The sequence below is a fragment of the Myotis yumanensis genome, unplaced genomic scaffold (assembly GCF_028538775.1).
Source record: "Myotis yumanensis isolate MYYU_CA2020_CCGP unplaced genomic scaffold, mMyoYum1.0.hap1 SCAF_8, whole genome shotgun sequence".
Lineage (NCBI taxonomy): Eukaryota > Metazoa > Chordata > Mammalia > Chiroptera > Vespertilionidae > Myotis > Myotis yumanensis.
Window position 1 is genome coordinate 40150411 of NW_027223759.1, and position 22044 is coordinate 40172454.

The window sequence follows — 22044 nt, forward strand, 5'->3', positions numbered from 1 at the left end:
TCAAATTAGACATATGAAGTACAGCGTAAGAACAGAAAAAGATTCCATTTAATACAGTCTAATGATCTGAGTGCTATTTAAAATAAAATACTTTCGCCCTAATTGGTTTGGCTCAGTGAATAGAGTGTCGACCTGCGGACTCAAGGGTCCCAGGTTCAATTCTGTTCAAGAGCATGTACCTTGGTTGTGGGCACATCCCCAGTAGGGGGTGTACAGGAGGCAGCTGATCGATGTTTCTCTCTCATTGATGTTTCTAACTCTCTATCCCTCTTCCTTCCTCTCTGTAAAAAATCAATAAAATATAAAATTTTTAAAATATAAAAAAATAATAATAAAATAAAATAAAATACTTTAAGAGCACACAGTTTATCTAAATGTATATTAATGACTATAGATTGCATATGTCCATTTTTAACTTAAGGGAGAAAGCCTATAATTACAGATTTATTTTAATAAAGTAAATACCAAACATCGACTCTTAAAAAAAATTCTCACATAAACTTATAAGAGAATTTTAAAGTAAAATAGGTCACACTATTCTAAACTCATAGGCAACAAAATTAAAATTATGCATCATTTGTGTTTTCACTATTAGGTCTGAATACACAAAATCAAAGACATAACAAATACTATTAAAACTTGATAAAAATTAAGCAGAATATCAACAAAGGTAAAAAAATACAATGTATTATGTGATGAGTTTGAATGCAAAAACCACATATTTATTAAACACATGATTAACTTAAAAACACCAAACCAGTTTGTTTTAAAGTGCTCCTCATCCAAGACCTTGGACAAAACCATCACTCCAAAGTGAATTTAGAAAAACAGTTTACAAGGCAAACACTGACAATAGATATGGACAGGAACTACCAAAAAATGCTATTTGTTCTTTAATTAAATAATGCCATTCTCAAGTGATGTAGAGCAGTTGCCTTAACAGAATTCCTTTTTTGTATAAATATTCATAAATTTAAAAATGTCTCTAGATATTCTGAAGAGCTGCAAACATTAATACCTTAAAAGAGCAGCTTAATGTCTATTTTAGGAAAAAAGCACTAAAATCCTCTTCCATTGAAAGCCGTTTATTTCTCTGGTAGAAGTGAGCAAGGTCACTACAACATTAGCCTCTTTCCCAGAACAGTGTAAATAACAATGTATACACATCTTAAATTTGGTAGGTCATTTTTGATGCAAGAGAAAAATAAATAAATAAAAATTAAATACTTTAACCCAACATTTGGTTTTGACAAATCAGTAGTGTCAACTTCACATATGAAGGACAGCACAAGTCTGGTTTTTAAAAAAAAAATCCTCAATGTCATGGTATTTGGGCTAAAAATATGTAAGAATATTAAATGTTTCCTTTTGCTTAAAGGAATACAGTACAATCACCATCAAGCTGCTATGGTAACTCGTTTTCAGCTGGGGTAAAGTGACCATTTGGTCCATGGCACAAGTTACATATGTCACACTTCTGTCCAACGGAAACCTTATGTTTATAAGATTTCATATTTATAAGCTACAATACACTGACTAAGCTGTCAGTCACTCACAGTTTTTTAGAAAAATATCTACATTTGTCCTTACGGATGTCAAAATGTTACACCATCATTTGTTTAAAAAGAAAAAAAGATGCACATTCATACTGTGAAGTTATTAGGAAAATACTCTTGCAAATAAACTATATAAAGATAAAATACACTTCAAAGGTATGTGGGTTTTTTGTTTGTTTTACAATATTCTATAAAGTGCAGAGAAATCCTAAGGGAAAAACTACTCCCTATGACATAGTTTAATTACAGCAGCTTTTGCATAGCAATACTTTGAGGAAGTTGGACATTTCTGTTTCCTCAGGAAGAAATGGATGAAAGAGGATCTTCCAATTCAGATTTTTTTTTGGCCATAAGTCTGCTTTCTTCAGGAATGGTTGCTGATGCCAAATCTCCATTAAGTGTATTTCTTGAACAGTGAACAGGCCCTATTAACAAATTGATTAAAAGGTTAAATATCCTATCAATATTAACTCCAATATCCTTTGTGAAGAACATTTTAAGTTTCCTATTCAGGGATATGAATTCCTTTATCTTTCTGCTAATTTTTCTGATTATTTGCTTAATAAAGAAAAATCTAACTTTTCTACTATTGGCAGTCATTGAAAGAAATTTCAGAGTTCATGAGATAAATTATGAAACTACCTGAAAGTAGAGATATTTATTTTGTTCATTGCTAAGACCATGGTTGGCACATAATGGGCACTCAACCTCCTTGCTCTTAGGCAAAGAAACCAAGACCCCAAAAGGGTTACATGCATAAGGCAAGATGACACAATTGGTAACAGAACTAGACTACTTTGGGTCTTGCTATTTTCATCACTAGACTTTCTGAGTAAAGCACATTGAAACTTATCTATTGCCATTTGGAATGCAACTCACAAAACTATCACTGAAGCTGCACGTGAACAGAGCTTAACATATCGGCATGGTCCGGTTCCAAGGCAATTGCACTTTTATAGGAACATATTGCTTGAACTTAACCTAAATTCTTATTGCTTTTATTTTTTTAATATAGTTAATAAAAAATAGAAGCAGCTGGGTCTCTTAAAGAAAATAACATTTTGGAATAAAGCCTTTCAACTAAGACTTCCAATTGCAAACCATATTTCTAAGAAAGCGCTAATTCAGTTTCTGTTTTGTCAACTAACTGGGACACTAAAGTTGAGGACATACAGAAGGAAATCTAAGGATAAAACTTCTAACCTCGCCTACAGTTGCCAATTTTAAAAAGTTCTGGAGGACCAAGATACATGTATGCACATGAATATGTATGCAAGTGTGTGAGCCTGCATGTGGGACTAGTTTTGTTACACTCCTTTACAATTAAATTGGGGAATGCTAAATGGAATAGGCTTTACACTTAAGTATTATATGAAAACTGTCTTCAGAAAGTCAAGACCACAGTGCCTAAAACAGGAGAGCTAAGGAAAATGGCTAGCTTTAAAAAAATTAATTTAGCTATCACAAATAAAAATGTTTCCCTTAAAGAAGAGAAGAACTGGCATCTAGTAAAAGGCAGCATATAGAGCTTTTTCATGAGCTCTGGATTAAAGGGTCATGTGTAGAAGGCAGAAAGAACAGGTTACTCAGAATACATAACACTTGCCTCAGGTAACATTTCCCCCCCATTCCTAACCTCTCTTTCTCTCTTCCTTACCTCCTCCAAGTTGTACTAAACTGCCCCAGGAAAGTTTTTCTTCCTTCCCCCCTATCACCCTCACCCTTTTCCTCTCTTCATTTTTTTTTTTTTAAATTTTTTTAAAATAGGTTTTTATTGATTTCAGAGAGGAAAGGAGAGGGAGAGAGAGATAGAAACATCAATGATTAGAGAGAATCACTGATCGGCTGCCTACTGCACGCCCCCTACTGGGGATCGAGCCTGCAACCCGGGCATGTGCCCTTGACTGGCATCGAACCCGGGGGCCCTTTAGTCCACAGTCCAATACTCTATCCACTGAGTAAACCAGCGAGGGCTCCTCCATTTCTTTACCCATTGTCCCAACTTAAATTCAAAACGATAATGAGCACAGATCGGTGCTCTATATTAATAAATAGAGTATTAGTTCTGTAATAAAAATAGGCATAAAATGTAATACCCTTTGTAATACTTTTAGCGAAAAATAAAAATAAAAAAAAATAAAAATAAAAAAAAAATAGGCATAAAAAAATATCATCAACTTCTAAGGATCTGAAAGTTGCCAGCAGTCCCTTTTAGAATCTCCACCATCTTCATGAACTCCACATTCTCCTCTAACTAAACCTGTTTATCCTGGTGAGTAAACCAATTCTATCTTAATGTTTTCAATATATTCAAATACTAGAAATCTAACACCATTTATTTTGTCCCATTTTAGCCATTCTGTGAATTAGCTGGGCTCTTCTAGGCAACCAAAGAATCAAACTGCCTAGCTGGTTTGGCTCAGTGGCTAGAGCATCAGCTTGCAGACTGAAGGGTCCTAAGTTCGATTCTTGTCAAGGGCACATGCTCGGGTTGTGGGCTCGTTCCCCAATAGGGGGTGTGCAAGAGGCAGCCGATCAATGATTTGCTCTCATCATTGATGTTTCTTTTTCTCTCTCTCTCTCTCTCTCCCTTCCTCTCTGAAATCTATGTGTGTGTGTGTATTTTTTTTTTAAACAATCAAACTGCCATTTTCCATCATTTCCATAAGGGAAATAAGACCTATGTTCCACACAACTGACTTACAAATGAACTCTTGGAACACAATCTGTTACGGAATTGGGAACTGTATGTAGTTTCTAGCCCACAGACTTCATAGGCAATAGTAAAGACTTTGTAAAGCAAAAGCCTATTAATGTTAATATGACCATATTTGTGTTCAGTAGAAATCATATTCACTACTGTCTAAATAGATCGTCTGACACACTATTAAAGCTTTTTCTCTGCAAAGAAAAATTATTAAATCACAAAACCCTTCCTAAAGTATTCAATCACAGAATGCTGCCTCTTTAAATAGTAAGGGATAAAAAGGTATAGGAATAAATGCTGCTATAATTCACTACCAACACCAGGAAAAAAATTATTTTCCTTGGACATTTCAAATTATTTAAATAACAATGCTGACTTTTTCTCTGAACTTAGAACTTGTCTGTATTTTTTTCTTATTTTCTTAGTACTTTGAACTTGCCCTAAGTCCCACAATTTATTCTTTTTCTTCTAAAGTGCCCTTTAAATGCAAATGTATTGGGAGTAGAAAATTATTAAGTAATTACTAAAATATAGTGGGAGTAAAAGACTTCGGTATTCTATATAAGTCTAAGATAAGGTATTTACAAAGAGATACTCAGCACTTCTCAGTTAATAACAAAGACGTTTATAAGATGATATATGAGCTTCTGTTGATTATGTATTGTCTGCTTAGCTCTGAATTAAGGAATTAATCTAAGGGCCTAAGTAGGGTGTTCACTTGTCAGTATTCTTCATTTCAACAATTACAAAGCCCCACAATAATTTTGCTGAATACACCAAAGAAAGAGACAGACCCATCTAACTTACTATCTGGGTCTTCAAGAGGAATATCATTACAAGAGTCTGTATCTGAGTAGGTTCTTCGGCGTCGCTGGGAGAGCCGGTGAAGTGTAGACGCTGGTTCTTTTATAGAGTGGCTACTCCTGCAAATTAAATAAAAAGCATTAAACTGTAGTTTTAAACAAATGAAAACACCCTCAACTTATCTGGAGTTTTAAATGGACTTTTCTTTTAATGAAAGAGGAACTATCTTTATGCCCAAAGTTCTATTTTAGTTAAGTTCTACTTGTTCAGAGGTCAGGCCACAAGTAAGTCAAATCATTTAGAATACAGCTGATAACCTGGAGAATATGACCTTTGAGACAAACTAAATGGAAAAGGGGTAAAATGTTTTTTTTTTTTAATAAAGGAAAATCCAGCTAGACAGAAGACATATCTGATGGTTAACAAATGTTTAAAAACTAAAAATTATGGATTTCACAAATGCACAGATCTAGTGTCAATCCATATCTGATTAAAAACAGCAGGGTGAAGAGGGATGGGCAGGTAGTGTGGAAGCATACTAAAGGTCAACTCACTGACAGCAGCAAGACAAAGATGGCAAATGGAGGCTAAAAAAACTATTTAAAAAAACAATCTAAAAAATACAAAAATTAGAAAAATCAATAAAAAGTTCAATGTAGAAACAAATCACTGCCTCTGAATAGCATCTTGGCTATCAATGTATTAAAGCCCAACATTACTGTTCTTAATGACAACCTTGATTCATTAAGAAGGAAAAAAAAGTTTATATCTTATTTACCAAGGTACAAAGGATAAAATACAGTTCAGAAAACTTTCTCTTATAAATGTAAAATTTTGTCAAAGGGATCAAGCTGCTACTTTTCTGGAAAATTCTGTTGGTAAAACTCTTCATTCCGATAGGATTGGATACATGGGGCACATACATCACTTAACACCTCTGAGCACATGATAGTTCAATCAAGGATTATTTAATCATCAGAGAGGAAAAAAAGGTGACAAAGCAATAATAGGGGCTCAGCACTTATTCTTAATGTAAAGAAGTAAGTGCTAATGTCACTATAATTTCATCACTTCCCAATGAACCAAATAAGACAACCATAGCAATGTACAAGAACATCACCTACCAAGATAAATACTCTAGTAGCCTGGGATATTGGCAAGATCTATCTAGCACATAAAATTTTTAAATGTGTTGAATGAATATACAGTGTGTCCCCAAAAAATGTATGCACACTTTAACAGCTGATAGCTCAATTTTGAAAATGAAATGTATTTTAATAAACACTGCTTTTATAATTATTCAAAGTGTGTGTATACATTTGTGTGTATACTTTAAAATACCAATTGATTTTTCTCTCTCTTCAGTAAGATCTTTAGAATCTAATAAAACAACAGCTCAGCCAGCCAACGTGGCTCAGTGGTTGAGCATTGACCTATAAACCAGGTCATGATTCAATTCCCGGTCAGGGTATATGCCAGGGGTTGTAGACTCAATCCCCAGTGGGGGGCATGTAGGAGGCAGCCAATTAATGATTCTCTGTCATTGATGTTCCTATCTCTCTCTCCCTCTCCCTTCCTCTCTGAAATCAATAAAAGTATTTTTTTATCAATAAAAATACTTTTTTAAAAGAAAGAAAAACAGCTCAGTATGAATATATGATGCACTAAAAGCAGTAGCAAAATGAGCCTAAACTTTGGAGCCTTGTTATATCAAAACTTGATTTATAAACCATCAAAATATATAATTTAATATAATTTTAAATATCTCAAAGAGGTATAATAGCTGGCTTACCTTGCTGGTTAATTTATTCACTCATTTTTTTCTTTACTGACTACCTACTGTGGCCAGGCCCTATACTAAGCACTAAGAGATAGAAATGCTGAGCAAATCAGCACCAGACTCTGCCCATATAGAATTTACATTCCACACCACTTTATGTTAAATGTTCAAATAATTTCCCTAAGTAGCTATAAATTTGGGAGAACTTGGTCAAAAGAAGGTTACTTTACCTCTCTGAACTGCAAGGACCAGGGTGGCTGACAGAACGCTTCATCTAGAAATTTTTTTAAAAAGTGAGCATAATCCATTAGTCAAGTAAAATAAAGCAGCTCTAATATATTATCATTCTTATTCAGATAAAAAAAAAAATGGCTGGCCAAAACAATTATGTTTACATACTCAAGTAACATTATTAGCACAATTTCAAGCTTTCTCCCTAATAACCATTAATGGGAATCTTTCTCAACACATATCAAAAACATGTTGGATTCTTTTCTCAATACTAAAAACCAAATTTTAAATTTTGTACCATATGTGTGTTTGTGTGTGTATATACATAAATATAAAAAAGAGTATACTTACCTAGTCCCCCAAAAATCATAATGTTTTTTATAAAAAGGTGTATCTAGTAAGCCAGAAAATATTCTAATAAATCTCTCTATATATTTTTTAAAGGACAGGAATAGAGTCTAGGAACCAAGCTTCTCTTTACCATTCATTATTCAGGTAGCTGTCACACAGATGTTCTAAAGTATGGTTTTCATGGAAGATGGCATTAATAATTCAAGTCTTTAAAGAACTCAGAAGAACCCTAAGCCTCAAATAGGTTTCTAAAAACATATTGAAAATGCAAATAAATAAAATTTGATTAAGCTGAACGTTCATAAATATGACAAATACTAAATCCAACAGATAAAAAAAAATAGAGGCAACCAAACAGTTGTTTCAATATTTAACAAGGTAACAAAATAATGAAATTTATATTAAAGGCTAAGAATGGTTGCTTTTATATACAGGCTCAAGAGTCTTACAGGTCCAATCTGTGTCTAACATTTGTGTTATGGAAATAAACATCTTGTACATTTGTTACATGAGCCACCAGTTGCTCTGAGAAATCCCAATTGAAATAGCAGTTATGAGCCATCCATGAGTCCAGGATTATCTGGTTGACATTAAGATGCAACTGTATATTAATACCTCCTTTAACAGAAACCACTTCCTTTAGGATTATTCACCCAACAACATCCCCACTACAGTTATCATCAATCTGTGCATCAAAAAGGCCACTGTTTGAACTTCCCTGATGATTTGAAATATAATTGAGTGCAAGTTAATTTTAAGAGGACCATAATGAAAGTAACTACATAAAATGGTTATAACTATCAGGTTAATTTTGGAATTTTCAAATGTTTTGTTTTTCATTGACTCGTGTTATTTTTTAAAAAGGGGGTTTTCTCATGAAGACTGTGTGACCTCACTTTCCCTATCTCCAGGACTAATTACCATAAGCCACAATCTGTGCTTTATGTGTGCAAGAAAATGGCATGGCAAGGAAAACTAAGCAGCCTCTGACTGGATTACCTGTAATGTTTTTGTTGGTAAAAAGTTTGGGTTTAATGTTTCTATTGATAAAAGGTTTTGGTTTAGAGGAGAAATAGTTATTAGAGTTTCTTATACATCAATACAAATATGACCTCTCGGACTATAGAGCATTTGAAACAGAAGGCATTGTTCTCAGAAGTTCAATACAAACAAGGCAGGTTTGAGGTTTATTTACTGTATTTAGCTCTATAAAGTACACCTTAAAAAAAAAAAAAGAACAGTGAACCTCTTGTCCATCAATCTCAGGAACACAGCACCAAATATCCATCTCAAAAGATCATGTTTTTGTTGAGCAATATTGTGTTATTTCACATTTCACAATATGTCTATAATTATTCTAAAAGCAAAACTGTCAAACTGTGTTCTACTGAACGCTACAGTCCTGAGATGTTATTCAAAAATAAACAAAAAGGGTATAATTGCCAAACAAATTTCAGAAACAATGCACACCACTTCTCAGAGGTCATAATACACTTGAGCATAAAAGACATATGACAGAGATGACAGAGAAACTCAATTTGTTTTAAGTTAACCTAGCACTTCCCAAACTAATCTGGCCATAAAGCTCATTTTCATGGTACACCTATCTGAGAAGACATACATTGATTAAAAAATAATGATCTAAGTAAATTTAGATAATAATCTTTACTAAATTTCTTATGACTAAATTTGCTGGGGTAGGTAACAGAACCTAGGAATAAGTTGTACCTATTCTTTTTTCCAATAAATAAGTCTTCAGGTAATTGCTAGAATAGTAGCCAGGTGGCATTTTTCCTTCTAAAAAAGGGCTCCTGAAAACAGTTTCATGAAAAAAGTGTAAAGTCTCATCAAACCTTCTCTCACCTGAGAGTTCCCCACAGCATGCTAGAGCAAGTTTAGTAGCTTGAAAAGGACAACAAATATGCTGCCCCTCACAAAAAGAGTACTTATCTAATGATCAGATATAAGAAAATCACATTAGCCCTAGCCAGTATGGCTTAGTGGATAGAGTGTCAGCCTTCGGGCTGAAGGGTCCCAGGTTCAATTCCAGTCAAGGGCACATGCCCGGGTTGTGGGCTCAATCTCCAGTAGGGGGTGTGCAGGAGGCAGCCGATCAATGATTCTCTCTCATCACTGAAGTTTCTATCTCTCTCTCCCTCTCCCTTCCTCTCTGAAATCAATAAAAAAAATATAATTTAAAAAATTTTTAAATAAAAGAAAATCACATTACATTAATACCCCCTTTAACAGAAATCACTTCCTTTAGGATTACTCACCCAACAACATCCCCTAATATAAACAGGTCAGGTGTTTTGCAAAGAGCCTCTGATGTAGAAGACATTTGATTTTACAAATGCTTGAGGTCCAGAGAGATTAAGAAACTTGCCTACTCAGAGGGTTCAAATCCAAATGCAGACTACAAAATACTGTTTCCCCTGCAACAAGTTGTTTCAAATTCCTTACAACTTCTGTGAAGATTTGCTTAATTTTATCCCATTGTGGGTGAACATCACCCCACTGTATGTTTTTACCAAACAGAACAGTTTTCCCCAACTGTTTTCGTGTCACAGCACCCAGAGAACACTGTAGTGTTTTCCTGGCACAATGGGGTAAATGGTACAGCCCCTCCAGGGGGAGGGGCTTAGGACCTTGGCACATGCTGAGCTCACCAGATGAAAGGCTCCAATAGAGAATGCTAATACAATTTTTAAAAAATGAACCTGTTGACTATTTCCCACCCACCGTCAGATTCCACCCTTAAAAAATAAAAACAAAAACAGAACTACATGCAATATTACTAGAAGAAAAACTGTAAGTTCCAACCATTTGAACAGGAGAAGGTGACACAGGAGAAACTAAGGGATCCGGATGGGACAGCTGAAACATCTCAGGTTTAAACTTGGCATTTGCTATCTTCACACATTCCTCAAGCGTTGTGATGAACGTATTACATGTGGCACTAAGTAGGGAAGAGGCTTCGTTCATGTTCTGAAAAATTACACACAGAGTTGAACACTCATACACGACTATGTAGACTTAATCAAGTACTGACTAGGACATCTGACTAGGTTATGGTCAAATCTATTTAAAATACGCTACATTAGAAAATTAAAGCCATACATGAATAATAATTACCTATCTCTCAGGCAAACAATGTATGAAATTAGATTCCAAGAAAAAATAAGTTTTTTATATTGATAAACCATGTACAGAATTTATCTTAGATAAACCTAACCTAAATGGTAATTGTATAACTATCTGAATTCCAAAGGTGATCACAGCAGTAAAAATTCTGGAGAATTACTTAGTGGCAGATACCATTCATGTCTGCCCCATGTCTTCCTTGGTAGAATAAAAACTCCCATTTTTTTTGAAGATAGCAAAGTACTGCAAAGCGTAATTAGATATAAAAGGATATCCCTGTTATACCTCTATGCTGGGAGATGAATGATTCTCATCATGGTGAACAAATTCTTGAATTGTATGAACTTGCTGCATTAAAAGGTCACAGTAGAGGCGAAGTTCAGACATTTTGGTTTTTAGAGATTCACTGGTTTCACTTATTTCTAAAAGGAACATACATAAACATTCAATTAGATCATTTTCACACTTTGGGGGAAAAGCAATAAAATGGAATCATTTACACAGCACGACAGCAGCTCTCTCTGCGGAGCATGCCGTGCCTTTCCCCAGCATGTTCTTTTTAGGAGCATACCCCAGCCTCCCCTCCCTCTTTCATCTCTCAAAGCTCTTATCTAACTACCTCTTTCTTCTAAACTCCAAGGGCCCTTCTACTACCTCAGTAACTTTCTAAATAAACTTGCCCTTATAATTTCAGTTCCTTGGCTCTGAATTCTTTCAAGCTGAACTCAAGTCCAGCTCAACTCATCTAAGGCCTAGTGCCATTTTTCTGCCACTAGCCTGCATCTGATGGCCCTTTCCTGCCGTTCTGGGTATGTTGCCCTCAAAAATATGCTTGTGCCTTCCTTCTCCAAGCAGACATCCTTCCAGCCTTTCTCCACCTCCTTTCCCCAGCATGCTCCCTCTCTTTTCTGTGCACCCTCTCTCTTTTCTGGAGCAAGCCCACACCTCCCTCTTTCATCTCTCATGGCACCAATCTTTCTCCCTCTTTCTCCTAAGCCAGGTTTTTTAAAAAGAAAATAAATATAATATCTATAGTGTGAGACCTTGGAAATAGGATACAAATACTCTAAGGAAACGCCTTCTCTTAAGATTAATGGGAAAAAATTGGCAGTTGTATGTCTAACATGAAGTTTGGGTAGATTAATCCCCAGAGACAGGGTGATGACCACTGAATGTCTTATACAGGTATTTCCATTCCATCACTCATCTTTCATTGAAAAGTGCTTACATTTTTCTTTTGTGAATTGACTTTTCTTGTCCTTAACTCATTTTTCCAGTTCTGACGTTTGGGTTTTCTCTTAATAATAAATAAATTGGTAATTTATAAAGTTTCTTATACACTAAATGTAGCCATCTTTCACCTGTCCTTTATACTCTAAAATACATTTCAAGATTTGTCAGTTCTCTTTTATTGTATATTTTGGCATACAAATGTTTTTAGTTTTTATGTAGTTAAAACTATTTTACATAAACATTCATTTATTTTTTTGTTCTTTTCACAGCTTTATTTTCATATTACATTATTTTCAGAATTTTTTAATTTAGAGCTCACTTTCTTTTGTTTAATAGATCTGGACAGACTAAACATTCAGCCATAATCTCAGCCACTCACTTACCAATACCTTCTAAACTAGAGGAATAAGCAGCAGAGGAAGGAGAAAAAATACACATAGCAGATCCTGGTGCTTCTGCATCCCTGAGTCAGTGGCACTCCTTTGTGGTACTAGCCACAGAGCCACTCTAGCTAGAGTAGACCAAAGAGCTCTAGCTGCCCACTTAACTTAACCTCCTACTCAAATATAACCTCATCCCTTCTTTTTAATTGTAGTAAAATATGTTACTATTTTAATCATTTTTAAATACACAGTGTGCTGGCATTAATTACATTCATGTTACCATATAATCATTACTCCCATCTGCCTCCAAAACTTTTTCATCTTCTCCAGCCAAAACTCTGTACACATTAAACACTAACTCCCCATTCTCCCCTCCCCTGGCCCCTAGAAAACACCACTGTACTTTCTGTTTCTATGAATTTGACTACTCTAGATACTCCATATTACGAGCAGTCATACAATATTTGTCCTTTTGTGACTAGTTTACTTCACTTAGCATATCTTAAAGATTCATCCATGTTGTAACGTGTGTCAAAATTTCCTTCCTTTGTAAGGTTGAACAATATTCCATTGTGTGTATATGCCATACTGTGTTTATCCACTCATCTGTCTATGAACGTTTGGGTTGTTCCCACCTTTCATTCCTTCTTATCCTACCCTTAGCCATACTCTTTCCATGATGTTCTTTTCATATATCCATAACTTAGTTGCTTTCACTAATTTAGATAACTTCTATTGTTTTTAACTATAAAAGTAATATAAGGTCAATGAAGAATTTTGGAAAACCAAAAATACAGGAAAGAAAAATTGAACTACTACAATCTCACTACCAAGATATAAATACTATTGTTATTTTCACATTATATCTACATATAATTGAATACCATACATTATTTGCTTTGCTTTTGATTTTTATTTAGTCCTTTTAAATTGACAATGTATGTACACAATAAAGTCAAAAGGTATACAGTGAAAAGTGAGTCTTCTTCCCACAAATTCCCTTTCCAAAGGTAACAACTTTATCACTTCTTATCTATCTTTGCGGAGCTGTCCAATGAATGGATATATTATGTTGAATCCTGTTTTTTTTCAATTATCAGTTAACCTTGGGCATTTCCTCACATCATTAAAATTCCTTGTAAACATGTTACTGCCTACATATATATCAGCCTATGTAAGCACTATACAGTTTACTGAGCCATTCCCCTGAATTCAAACCTTTGAATTGTTTACAATTTTTTTTTTTACTTTGATGAACATCTATGTACATAAATCTACATTTCTGATTATGTCTTTGGGATAGATTACTTACTATAAGTGAACATGACAATTTATATTTGTGTTTAAGAAAATATTCTTACTGCAAGGGAAGTTACTTGTAGGGAGTGGCTATAGGGTTAAGCCTCGGACTGACCGGTTGGCAAATCCACAAAGAAGTCCCAGCTTAGGGGACACAGCCCTCTTAGCATAATTAGGTTTGACCTTATGAAGCTCCCTAGATCTTATCTGGGTAGCTAATGGACTGAGGGTAATGTAGCAAGTGCTGCCAAAACAAGTGAAACTCACAAGAACATTGTAACTATGGTGACCACTACCTTGTTTACCTCTGGCTATAAAATAAAGGCTCAGCTTGCTGTCTGGATCTCTCTCTGTGGCCTTCGCCAGGCTCAGGAAGATCCACCTACTAGACCCAGCTTATTCTCTTTGTCTTTTCTACATCCTTCGCCGCCCCCTCAGGCTCACGGAACCCTTGGCTGTGCTGGCTCGGCACAGTTACCTTTTTCTTTTTTAGTCCTGGTGTCAGTCAAACAGGCTTTGGAGCTCCCCAGAGCAACCAGCCACCTCTGTCTTTCAGCTGCATTGACCGCCTTCATGTAGAAATGCTGCTCTCCTGGAATGATTAATTCCATTCTTGTGTTGTCTGCTGAATGGACTATTATGATAAACAAAGGAGAAATACAGTCATGGAATTAAGTAAGTTGGGGAGAATCAAAGCATCATCACTCTTACACAGTATTAGATGTTTCAGACACTTCAATCAACAAACTATGACTTAAGATGCAGGCAGTGCTGCTCCCTAAGGGGCTACCCTCCAAACTGCCATTCTCACATCTATCCCAGCTGGCAGTGGTGCCAGGCCAAAGAGAAAACACCAAAAATTAACTACTAAATATAACATGTACTGAGAAGTGAGAACTAAGAACTCCCTCCCCTGGGGCCAACTGTACTACCCTAAATACACATGCATTATTATATTTATCACTCAGTTTTTACTGAATTCTTTGAAAGCAGAGTCTGTGTTTTGGTATCCCCCAAGCCTAGGATAGTGCCTGGCATATAGATGAAGCACAACAAATGGTAACTATGGCCATGTTGTCCTCAAGTAATGGGCACATCATAATCACTTGGAAAGCAAGAGTATTTTGAAGATCTTTTCCCCTCCATCCTCTTCCTCCTCTCCTGCACAACCCACCTTGATGCTCGGACAAAAGAGAGCTCATCAAGAATTGTGCTCACAGTCAATGAAGGAAAAATACCACATGATCTCACTCATTCATGGATAATAAAGACCATTATAAACTTATGAACAAAAATAGATACAGAGGCAGAGCTGCCTCAAACAGATTGTCAAACTGCAGCGGGAAGGCCTGGGAGGGTAGGGGGGCAGAAGGGGGCGGGGGGGGGGGGGGGTAAGAGATCAACCGAAGGACTTATATGCATGCATATAAGCATAACCAATGGACATAAGACACTGGGGGGTAGGGGAGGCCAGGGGATTGTCAAGGGCGGGGGGGGGGGGGGGAGGAGACATATGTAATACCCTTTGTAATACTTTAAGCAATAAAAAAAAAAAAAAAAAAGAATTGTGCTCAGCCATATAAGGGTAAAAAACAATGAATCTTGATACCTACCTGAGACCATATATTAAAATAAATTTTAAGCCAGTCACAGACCTAATATAAACCTAAATATAAACAGTAAAACAATAAAGCTTCAAGAAGGTAACAGAGGATTTCTTTAGTGGGACATAAAAATGTCTAATAACAAAGCTAATAAATCGGATTTTATTGAAATTAAGAACGTGTGTTCATCTAAAGATACCATTAACAGAATAAACATGCAAACTACAGAGTGAGAGAATACCTTTGCAATATAAAAAATCATCAGACTATATAAAGAACTCTTACAGATCAACATGAAAAATAGCCCAGTTTAGAAACTGGGCCAAAGAATTGAAAAGGGACTTCAAACGAGGATGTTCAAATGGCTAATTATATCTGAAAAAAATACTCAACAACATTATTGAGTTGTTGAAAAAAAAAAAATCAATAAAAATGTTTGAAAAAAAGAAAGAAGAAAATACTGATTTATCAATGTTCTAAATATTTATTTATGGTGATAAAGTCAGATTAATAGTTACCTTTTAGAGGAATTAGGGGCTGAGGGGACACAATAATTTCCCAGCATCTGGGATGAGGGTAATATTCTAATTCTTGATCTGGGTGGTGGTTACACAAGCATGTTCCCTTGGTAAATGTTCTTCAAATTGAGTATTTAAGATCTGTGCCCTTTTCTATGAGTATAGTATTCTTTAATAAAATGATTACTTTAAACAGAAAACAACAAAAATGCTGCCATGGCTTAAAAACATTGGGAATTGCCTTAGAATTCTGCCACTAATAGTCTTTTAAAAGCCTCAAAGTTGGCAAATTTTTAAACTTTGAAGGTAGTTTGATTTCTGATTCTCATCAAATCTCATTTGGAATTGAATCTGGGGAATAAGATGAGATAAAACCATCACCCTTTAAAAAGATAAAAACTTATGCTTTGAACATGCTTTTCTTGTGTGATTTATAAAAATAAAAAACAAAATTAATCCCACATATTTCAGGGAATATGCAAGTAACAATACACCAGACTGGTGATTCTATATCTTACATAGTCATGACTCCCTTAAGGAGTTTAACATTCACACTCTAGTTTTTCCTTCAATTCTCTTAAAAGAATTCAATACTTTTCACTATCATTTTGCTTGATCTCTCCTACCTTCCTACCTACCTACCTCCATCCGACACACCCCAAACACACATACAAAAGAATCAATGGTTCATAAAATGTTCCTTCATGAAAATTACAGCATGACTTACTGCTTTATTTCTCCCATTTCAGAAAAACACAGTATGGAAGGGGGGAGGTTAACTTTCAGTAGAGAAACCTGACAAACTCTGCCTCTGCCAGGTGGTCAGGTTAACATTAAGAGTGACATGTCATGTTGATAGTACCCACTCTTGATATGATGAGAATGGCACTGTACCTCTGTGATTTTCCTCCTAAAACCCATAACCCCAGCCTATTCATAGGAAAAACATCGAATTCCAATAGAGGGGCTTCCTACAATATTCCTGACCAGTATTCCTTAAAACTATAAAGATCACCAAAAAAGAAAGAAAAGAAAAACATCTCTATTACTCAGAAGAGCTTATCTTCGATTCAGCCAAGAACCATTTTATGACTCTGACTTCATACTTTATCAAAAACCTACAGAGCTTCTTTAGAATTCAGCTTTCAATCTTTACAATGCCTTTCTACGAGAATGAAGAGAAAACACTTGTAGACTTAGCATGGACACTTAAGTGGCATCCACAAGAAACTATTTTTAAAGTCCATATTGGAAGATGTGCACTAGTACTTTTAAAATTCAATTCAAAGTATGTTCATAGAGACAGAAATATCAAAAACTATGCTTAACAATGCTAAGTGCCACTCCTGAATGCTAAGGAAATAAATGGTATTAGAAGATCCCTACTTAGTTAGAAGTGCTTTTTTCCCATTTTTGGAGTATGCTGCAGAACCCTTTACTTACCTTTACCTAACTTCCTCTAATTCCATATATTCACTTACCTTTAATTTCACAAACTGCCATCTTTATACTTCCTTTGCTGCCTTTGCAAACATCATCTTGTGAATCATAGTAGGACAATATTCCATTATCTAAAACAAACCAACGAGGCTGCCAACCTACAAAATTATAAATAATGAAAAGTTAATAAAAAATTACTTTCATCACATAGAAAACTATGATTTCAAAACTTACCATCCATGTTATGTATTTGGCTCTAAAATAACATTCTGACAATGAGTTTTTTAAATGGCAAGCCCTGCCCAAAATGTTCTGGCATCAATCTCCACTTTGTTGGGAGAGATTTCTGAGGAAATGGCTAGATCGGCATAAATATAGGGAGAAATACCTTTATTCTGGCTTACTACTTTCTCATTAACAACCCGTAAGTCCCATCCTCAAATACAGCCCTACCCTGGGTGCAATATATATGCCCCCTTCTTCTAAAAGGGAACAGAGTTGGGCTCTGATATAACGGGGGGGGGGGGGGGGGGGGGGGGCGGGGGACAAACCCAGCTCTACTACGATTCTTTAGTTGGATAACCTGGGTCAAATCTTTTCATTTCAATAAATATCAAAAATGCCAAGTCTCGAGAGTGGACTGAACAAGAAGACCCCTCAGGTGCCACCTAGCTCTCTAATTCTACAATGTGACCTTCCCCTCTCTTATAAAATATGTTTCCTAAGCAAGCGCCCTTGCATTCGGTGAGTGCTGCTGGATGAATTCCAGTCTCTTACACAGAAGCTGCATACCCTGTGGTGAGCATGGATTCCCAACCACCCCTCTCTCCTTGCTCTGCTGCTGCACAGCTCTGGCAGAAATGCTAGAAACTACAATCATTCATTTAATTAGTATTTATTCAGAGACTAGAGCACACAACTATCACTAACAAGAAGTTAGGGATGAGGATGATGGCCTTCCTCAGAGCTCAGCAAGCCAAACTCTATTCCCTGAAATCTTATTAAGCATGCTACTAATTTTTAACAGTTCACTGATTAGTAGCATGGTGACCATGTAGGAGGCAGTGTGACTGTCCCTGTTCTTTCTGTGACTATTAAACCACACTTCAGCCTGCTCATTTTGGACAAAGCCTGCTATATAATTACTTAATTCCATTTTTCCAGGGCCAAACAGTACTAAGATAATGACAGATGGGGGAAGTTGTTCTTCATCCTACACAGACCCAGGATATACCTAGCCAAAAACTTTTACCTGTAACACTTTTGAAATGACAATGCTGAGTCATCATAAAAAGGTTAAATTTCACAGCAAGGAATGTCATAATACAGTTCAGAGCGATGGATATCCACCAAAAAAGTTTTAAATGCTTGGAAAATTATTTTTATGAAACACTATATTCCCTAATGAGGCCTAGCAAACTAGAAAGTAAGTTCTTTTGGTACATGAACTTTATCTTATTCATCACTGAATTCCTAGCACCTTCCTAGAATGGTGCCTGGTACAGACAGGTACTAACAAAAAACTGTATTGCTCAAGTGACCGATGGAATGAATGATTAAATACCAGAAAAGTGAGATAGTGCATGTTATCCATGAGTATAGGTAAGGAGTATATTCATGAGTATGTTGTATTGAGCATACATAGAAATAATACAAACATTATCTTTCCAAACACTAATTCACCTTGGCAAACAAATTATAAGCAGTGTGAAAAAACACTCCACCCCAGGCCCTGTGTGATTCTGTAAGCTTGCAATATTGTGATACAATGTCTTTAAAACAATTATTGAGAAAAAGGACTCACTTAGAATTAATAGCAACTTGGAAGGTAGCCATGGTTAATTAATCAAAGACTCCTCTTTCTCTTCACACCTTTTTGAAGAAATACTTAATAAAACATTTCTAGCCCCAACCTGTTTGGCTCAGTGGATAGAGCATCGGCCTGCAGTCTGAAGGGTCCCAGGTTCAATTCTGGTCAAGGGCATGTCCCTTGGTTGCGGGCACATCCCCAGTGGGGGGTGTGCAGGAGGCAGCTGATCGATGTTTCTCTCTCATCGATGTTTCTAACTCTCTATTCCTCTCCCTTCCTCTCTGTAAAAAGTCAAAATATATTTTAAAAATAATAATAATAAAAACATCTCTAATTGATTCACACATTTATGAAGTATAGGGCTACATCTGTGAAAAAGACTCATAGGTATTCTCTCTTTTAAATTCTTTTTTTAAAAAACATATTCTTTTTATCTCAAACTACCAAATGTTACTGAAATCCCTCTTCTCTACAAAGGATTCTCAAAGAACACTGTTACAGAACTGGAAGGTTCTTTAAAAATCACCCAGTATAAACAGCTGTTCATCCTTCTGACCTAAGATGAACTAAAATTAATAATCAGCATGCCATTGAGCCAAATTTAAATTCTAAAAATGGAATTCTTCCAAAAGATTTAATTTTATTAAGCTTCTACAAGTGCATACTAGCAGTTAATTTAAATGCTCTGCAGTGACTGAAACCTTAAGCACAAGTGGTTAAAACCTCAACCAGCTGGTGCTCAGTGCTATAGAAGATGGGAAGACAGCCAGCCACTAAGACCACATTTTGACACAAGAATAATTATGACTCATCTCCGGAATCATCGGCCATTGCTCTGGGCTATGCATTAAGTAGTTTCTCCAAAAGACCTCCCAAGACACTGTGCTTATAAACATCTGCAATGAGATGATCATTTGCATATCAAACCACAAACTACTGTCTTAAAGTTAATATCTCATCTAAACAGTATGAAAATACTTAATAAAAACGTCTTTTTTAAATGTTTCCTATTAAAATATTTATAGAAACAAACTGACATTTTAGTGTGGACAAAACATCCCTCTATCATAAATGATAAAGCATTTGGTGCTATAAATCTGGCATTAGCATTGTAATTAATAATAATAAAAAAAAAAAAAGATGGGCAACTGTAGCTCAGTGCTTATGCCTCAAAATGTTTATGGGCAAAAGTCATTAAGACTGTGAGCAAAGTCAGGTGGACACAAGTGTACCATACAATTACTAACGGTTTAATACTGTTGGCAGAGTGAATAAGTGGGCAACAAGTCAAGATTTGCCTATTATAATGGGCCAAGAAATGTTTGCTATTTAATCTTATTTTAAACCCATTCCCCTTCCTCTAATTTGGTGAGATCATAGAATTCTGGACTGGAAGGCACCTTCGGGGTAAACCATTTGATCACCCTGGCCTTGGACTGAGCTCTTGAGAGAATAAGTAACTTGTCCTTACTCTTGGTTGATGGCAGAGATGGGACTGGAATTCAGACTTAAGACTCAATAAGCCAGGCTGTTGGTGTCATGGAAAAGGGCCTTCTCTGTGGCCTCCTTTCTACAAAAAACACACCTAACTCTTTGGAGTTCTTCCTTGCAACCCACTTCATGGGTGAAACTGACTTGCCTCCTCCACTTCTGCACGTTGCACTTTCTTCCACTATTTCTCACGCTTACCTGAAATCCAAAATATAAGGCCACCTCCATTGACAGCCAACCCCTAAGAGAATATTACCCAGGGACAGCTTCCAAAACAATGCTTCTACGTCCAAACCTCAACCAGAGAACTGTTCAAATCAACCGCGTTGCTTAGGAAATGAACATTATAGAGAGAGAACATTTCTTAAAATTAAATCTTGATCTTCAAGGGCCCATTCTAGTCTTACACCCTGACAACCCTATTAACAATACGCTGAGCTGCGTGTGAGTGAGGACAGAGATTGCAACAGCCCCTGGAGCTGCTGAAACTGCCCAGGAAGCTGCGGGAGGAAACAGCATTACCGCGCGCGCAAAAAAGCGGGGGCCAGGTGCACCTCCCACCGTCCGGAAGGTGCGCCATCGGGGACCGTCTCCTGGCGGCGGCCGGATGAGCTCGAACAGGGGCACCGGACGGGATTAAGCCCGAGAATCTGAGGAGCCCATTCGCGGAGGGTCCCCACGGGCGGGTGGGCGGGCGGCGCCGGAGCCCCCGGCCTGCCTCCCCCGCCCCCGCTCCCGCCCGCCGCCCCGGGCGCCCGAGCCCAGACCTGTGAGATAGTTGGTCCACTTGTACAGAACGCCCTCCATGCTTCAGAGCCCGGCGCCGCGCATCCTCCTGGCCCGCCGGCCGCGGCGATGGGGTAGGCGCGCAGTCCGGACCGCCGCTCCCGGCCCCGGCCCCGGCCCCGGCCCCTCCCGGGCGGCCCGGCGGCACCGAGCCCCTCCGCCCGCGCGCGCCGGTACGTGGCGGCCCTCAGAGGCCGGGGCGACGGCCGCCGCGTGGAGCTCGGGCCCCGCGAGGCGCGGGCTCAGACATCCCCGGACGAGCCTGCCTCGTGGCGGCGGCGACGATCGGAACCGCGGCCGGCCTCCCGCTCGCGTCCCGCGCCCCGGCTGCGCCCTCCGCGCCGGGCACTCCCTCCGCCGCGCCCGCCTTCCTGGCCCCCAGGCTCCCCGCTGGTTTCATTGACCCCGACGTCTCTTTCACTTCCTGGTTGAAAGGGGCCGGCGCGGCCCGGGAAACCCCTCCCCGGCGGCGCGGCCCGCTCGGCCCCACTCCTCACCCGGGGACTCCTGCCCGCCCCGGGCTCCTCTCCATCCCCTTCGGGCCCTCGGCTGGCTCCTGACCGCCCGCCCCGGGGGCCTCAGGCTCGGGGCCCGCCCAGGATGAGCTCCCCAGGGCTCTCAGGTTTTACATAACTGAGCCTCGGGGCCTTTCTGGGGGGGGGAGGGGGGGAGTCCAAGAAAATAAAAGATCCTATTTATGTTTCTTCCTGTCCTCACATTCAGGGGTCCCACAAACTATGTCCCCGGGAGGCCGGGGGCTACTGAGAGCCCTCGGCCAGGAAGAGCCAGGGGCCCCAAGGAGTGGTCATCAGCACATCTTCAGTTAACATCGGTTCTCAACCTGTGGGTCGCCTAAGACCATCGGAAAACATATATAATTACATACTGTTTTTGTGATTAATCGCTA

General features: G+C 37.8%; 1 protein-coding gene across 1 annotated transcript; it reads right to left on the reverse strand.

The window, feature by feature from the left end:
* Positions 1 to 700: 700 nt before the first annotated feature.
* On the reverse strand, positions 701 to 21524 carry PLEKHA3 (pleckstrin homology domain containing A3). The gene is made up of 8 exons (XM_070422664.1): positions 21119 to 21524; positions 17092 to 17208; positions 13967 to 14122; positions 10859 to 10995; positions 10253 to 10417; positions 7078 to 7121; positions 5071 to 5186; positions 701 to 1981 (listed from the first exon to the last, which is right to left on the reverse strand). Exons 1-8 carry the CDS (start codon positions 21156 to 21158, stop codon positions 1854 to 1856), a joined length of 903 nt encoding a protein of 300 aa, XP_070278765.1. The 5' UTR covers positions 21159 to 21524; the 3' UTR covers positions 701 to 1853.
* Positions 21525 to 22044: the final 520 nt, after the last annotated feature.

What these genes read in the sequence shown, in the direction of transcription:
- PLEKHA3 (XM_070422664.1), bottom strand. Translation starts at nt 21,158, where the DNA reads ATGGAGGGCGTTCTGTACAAGTGGACCAACTATCTCACAG. An exon ending in GGCAGTTTGTGAAATTAAAG is followed by an intron (nt 14,123 to 17,091) that starts GTAAGTGAATAT and finishes TTATCATAATAG; the next exon opens with TCCATTCAGCAGACAACACA. An exon ending in CACCTTCTCCTGTTCAAATG is followed by an intron (nt 7,122 to 10,252) that starts GTTGGAACTTAC and finishes AAAAATTTCTAG; the next exon opens with ATGAAGCGTTCTGTCAGCCA.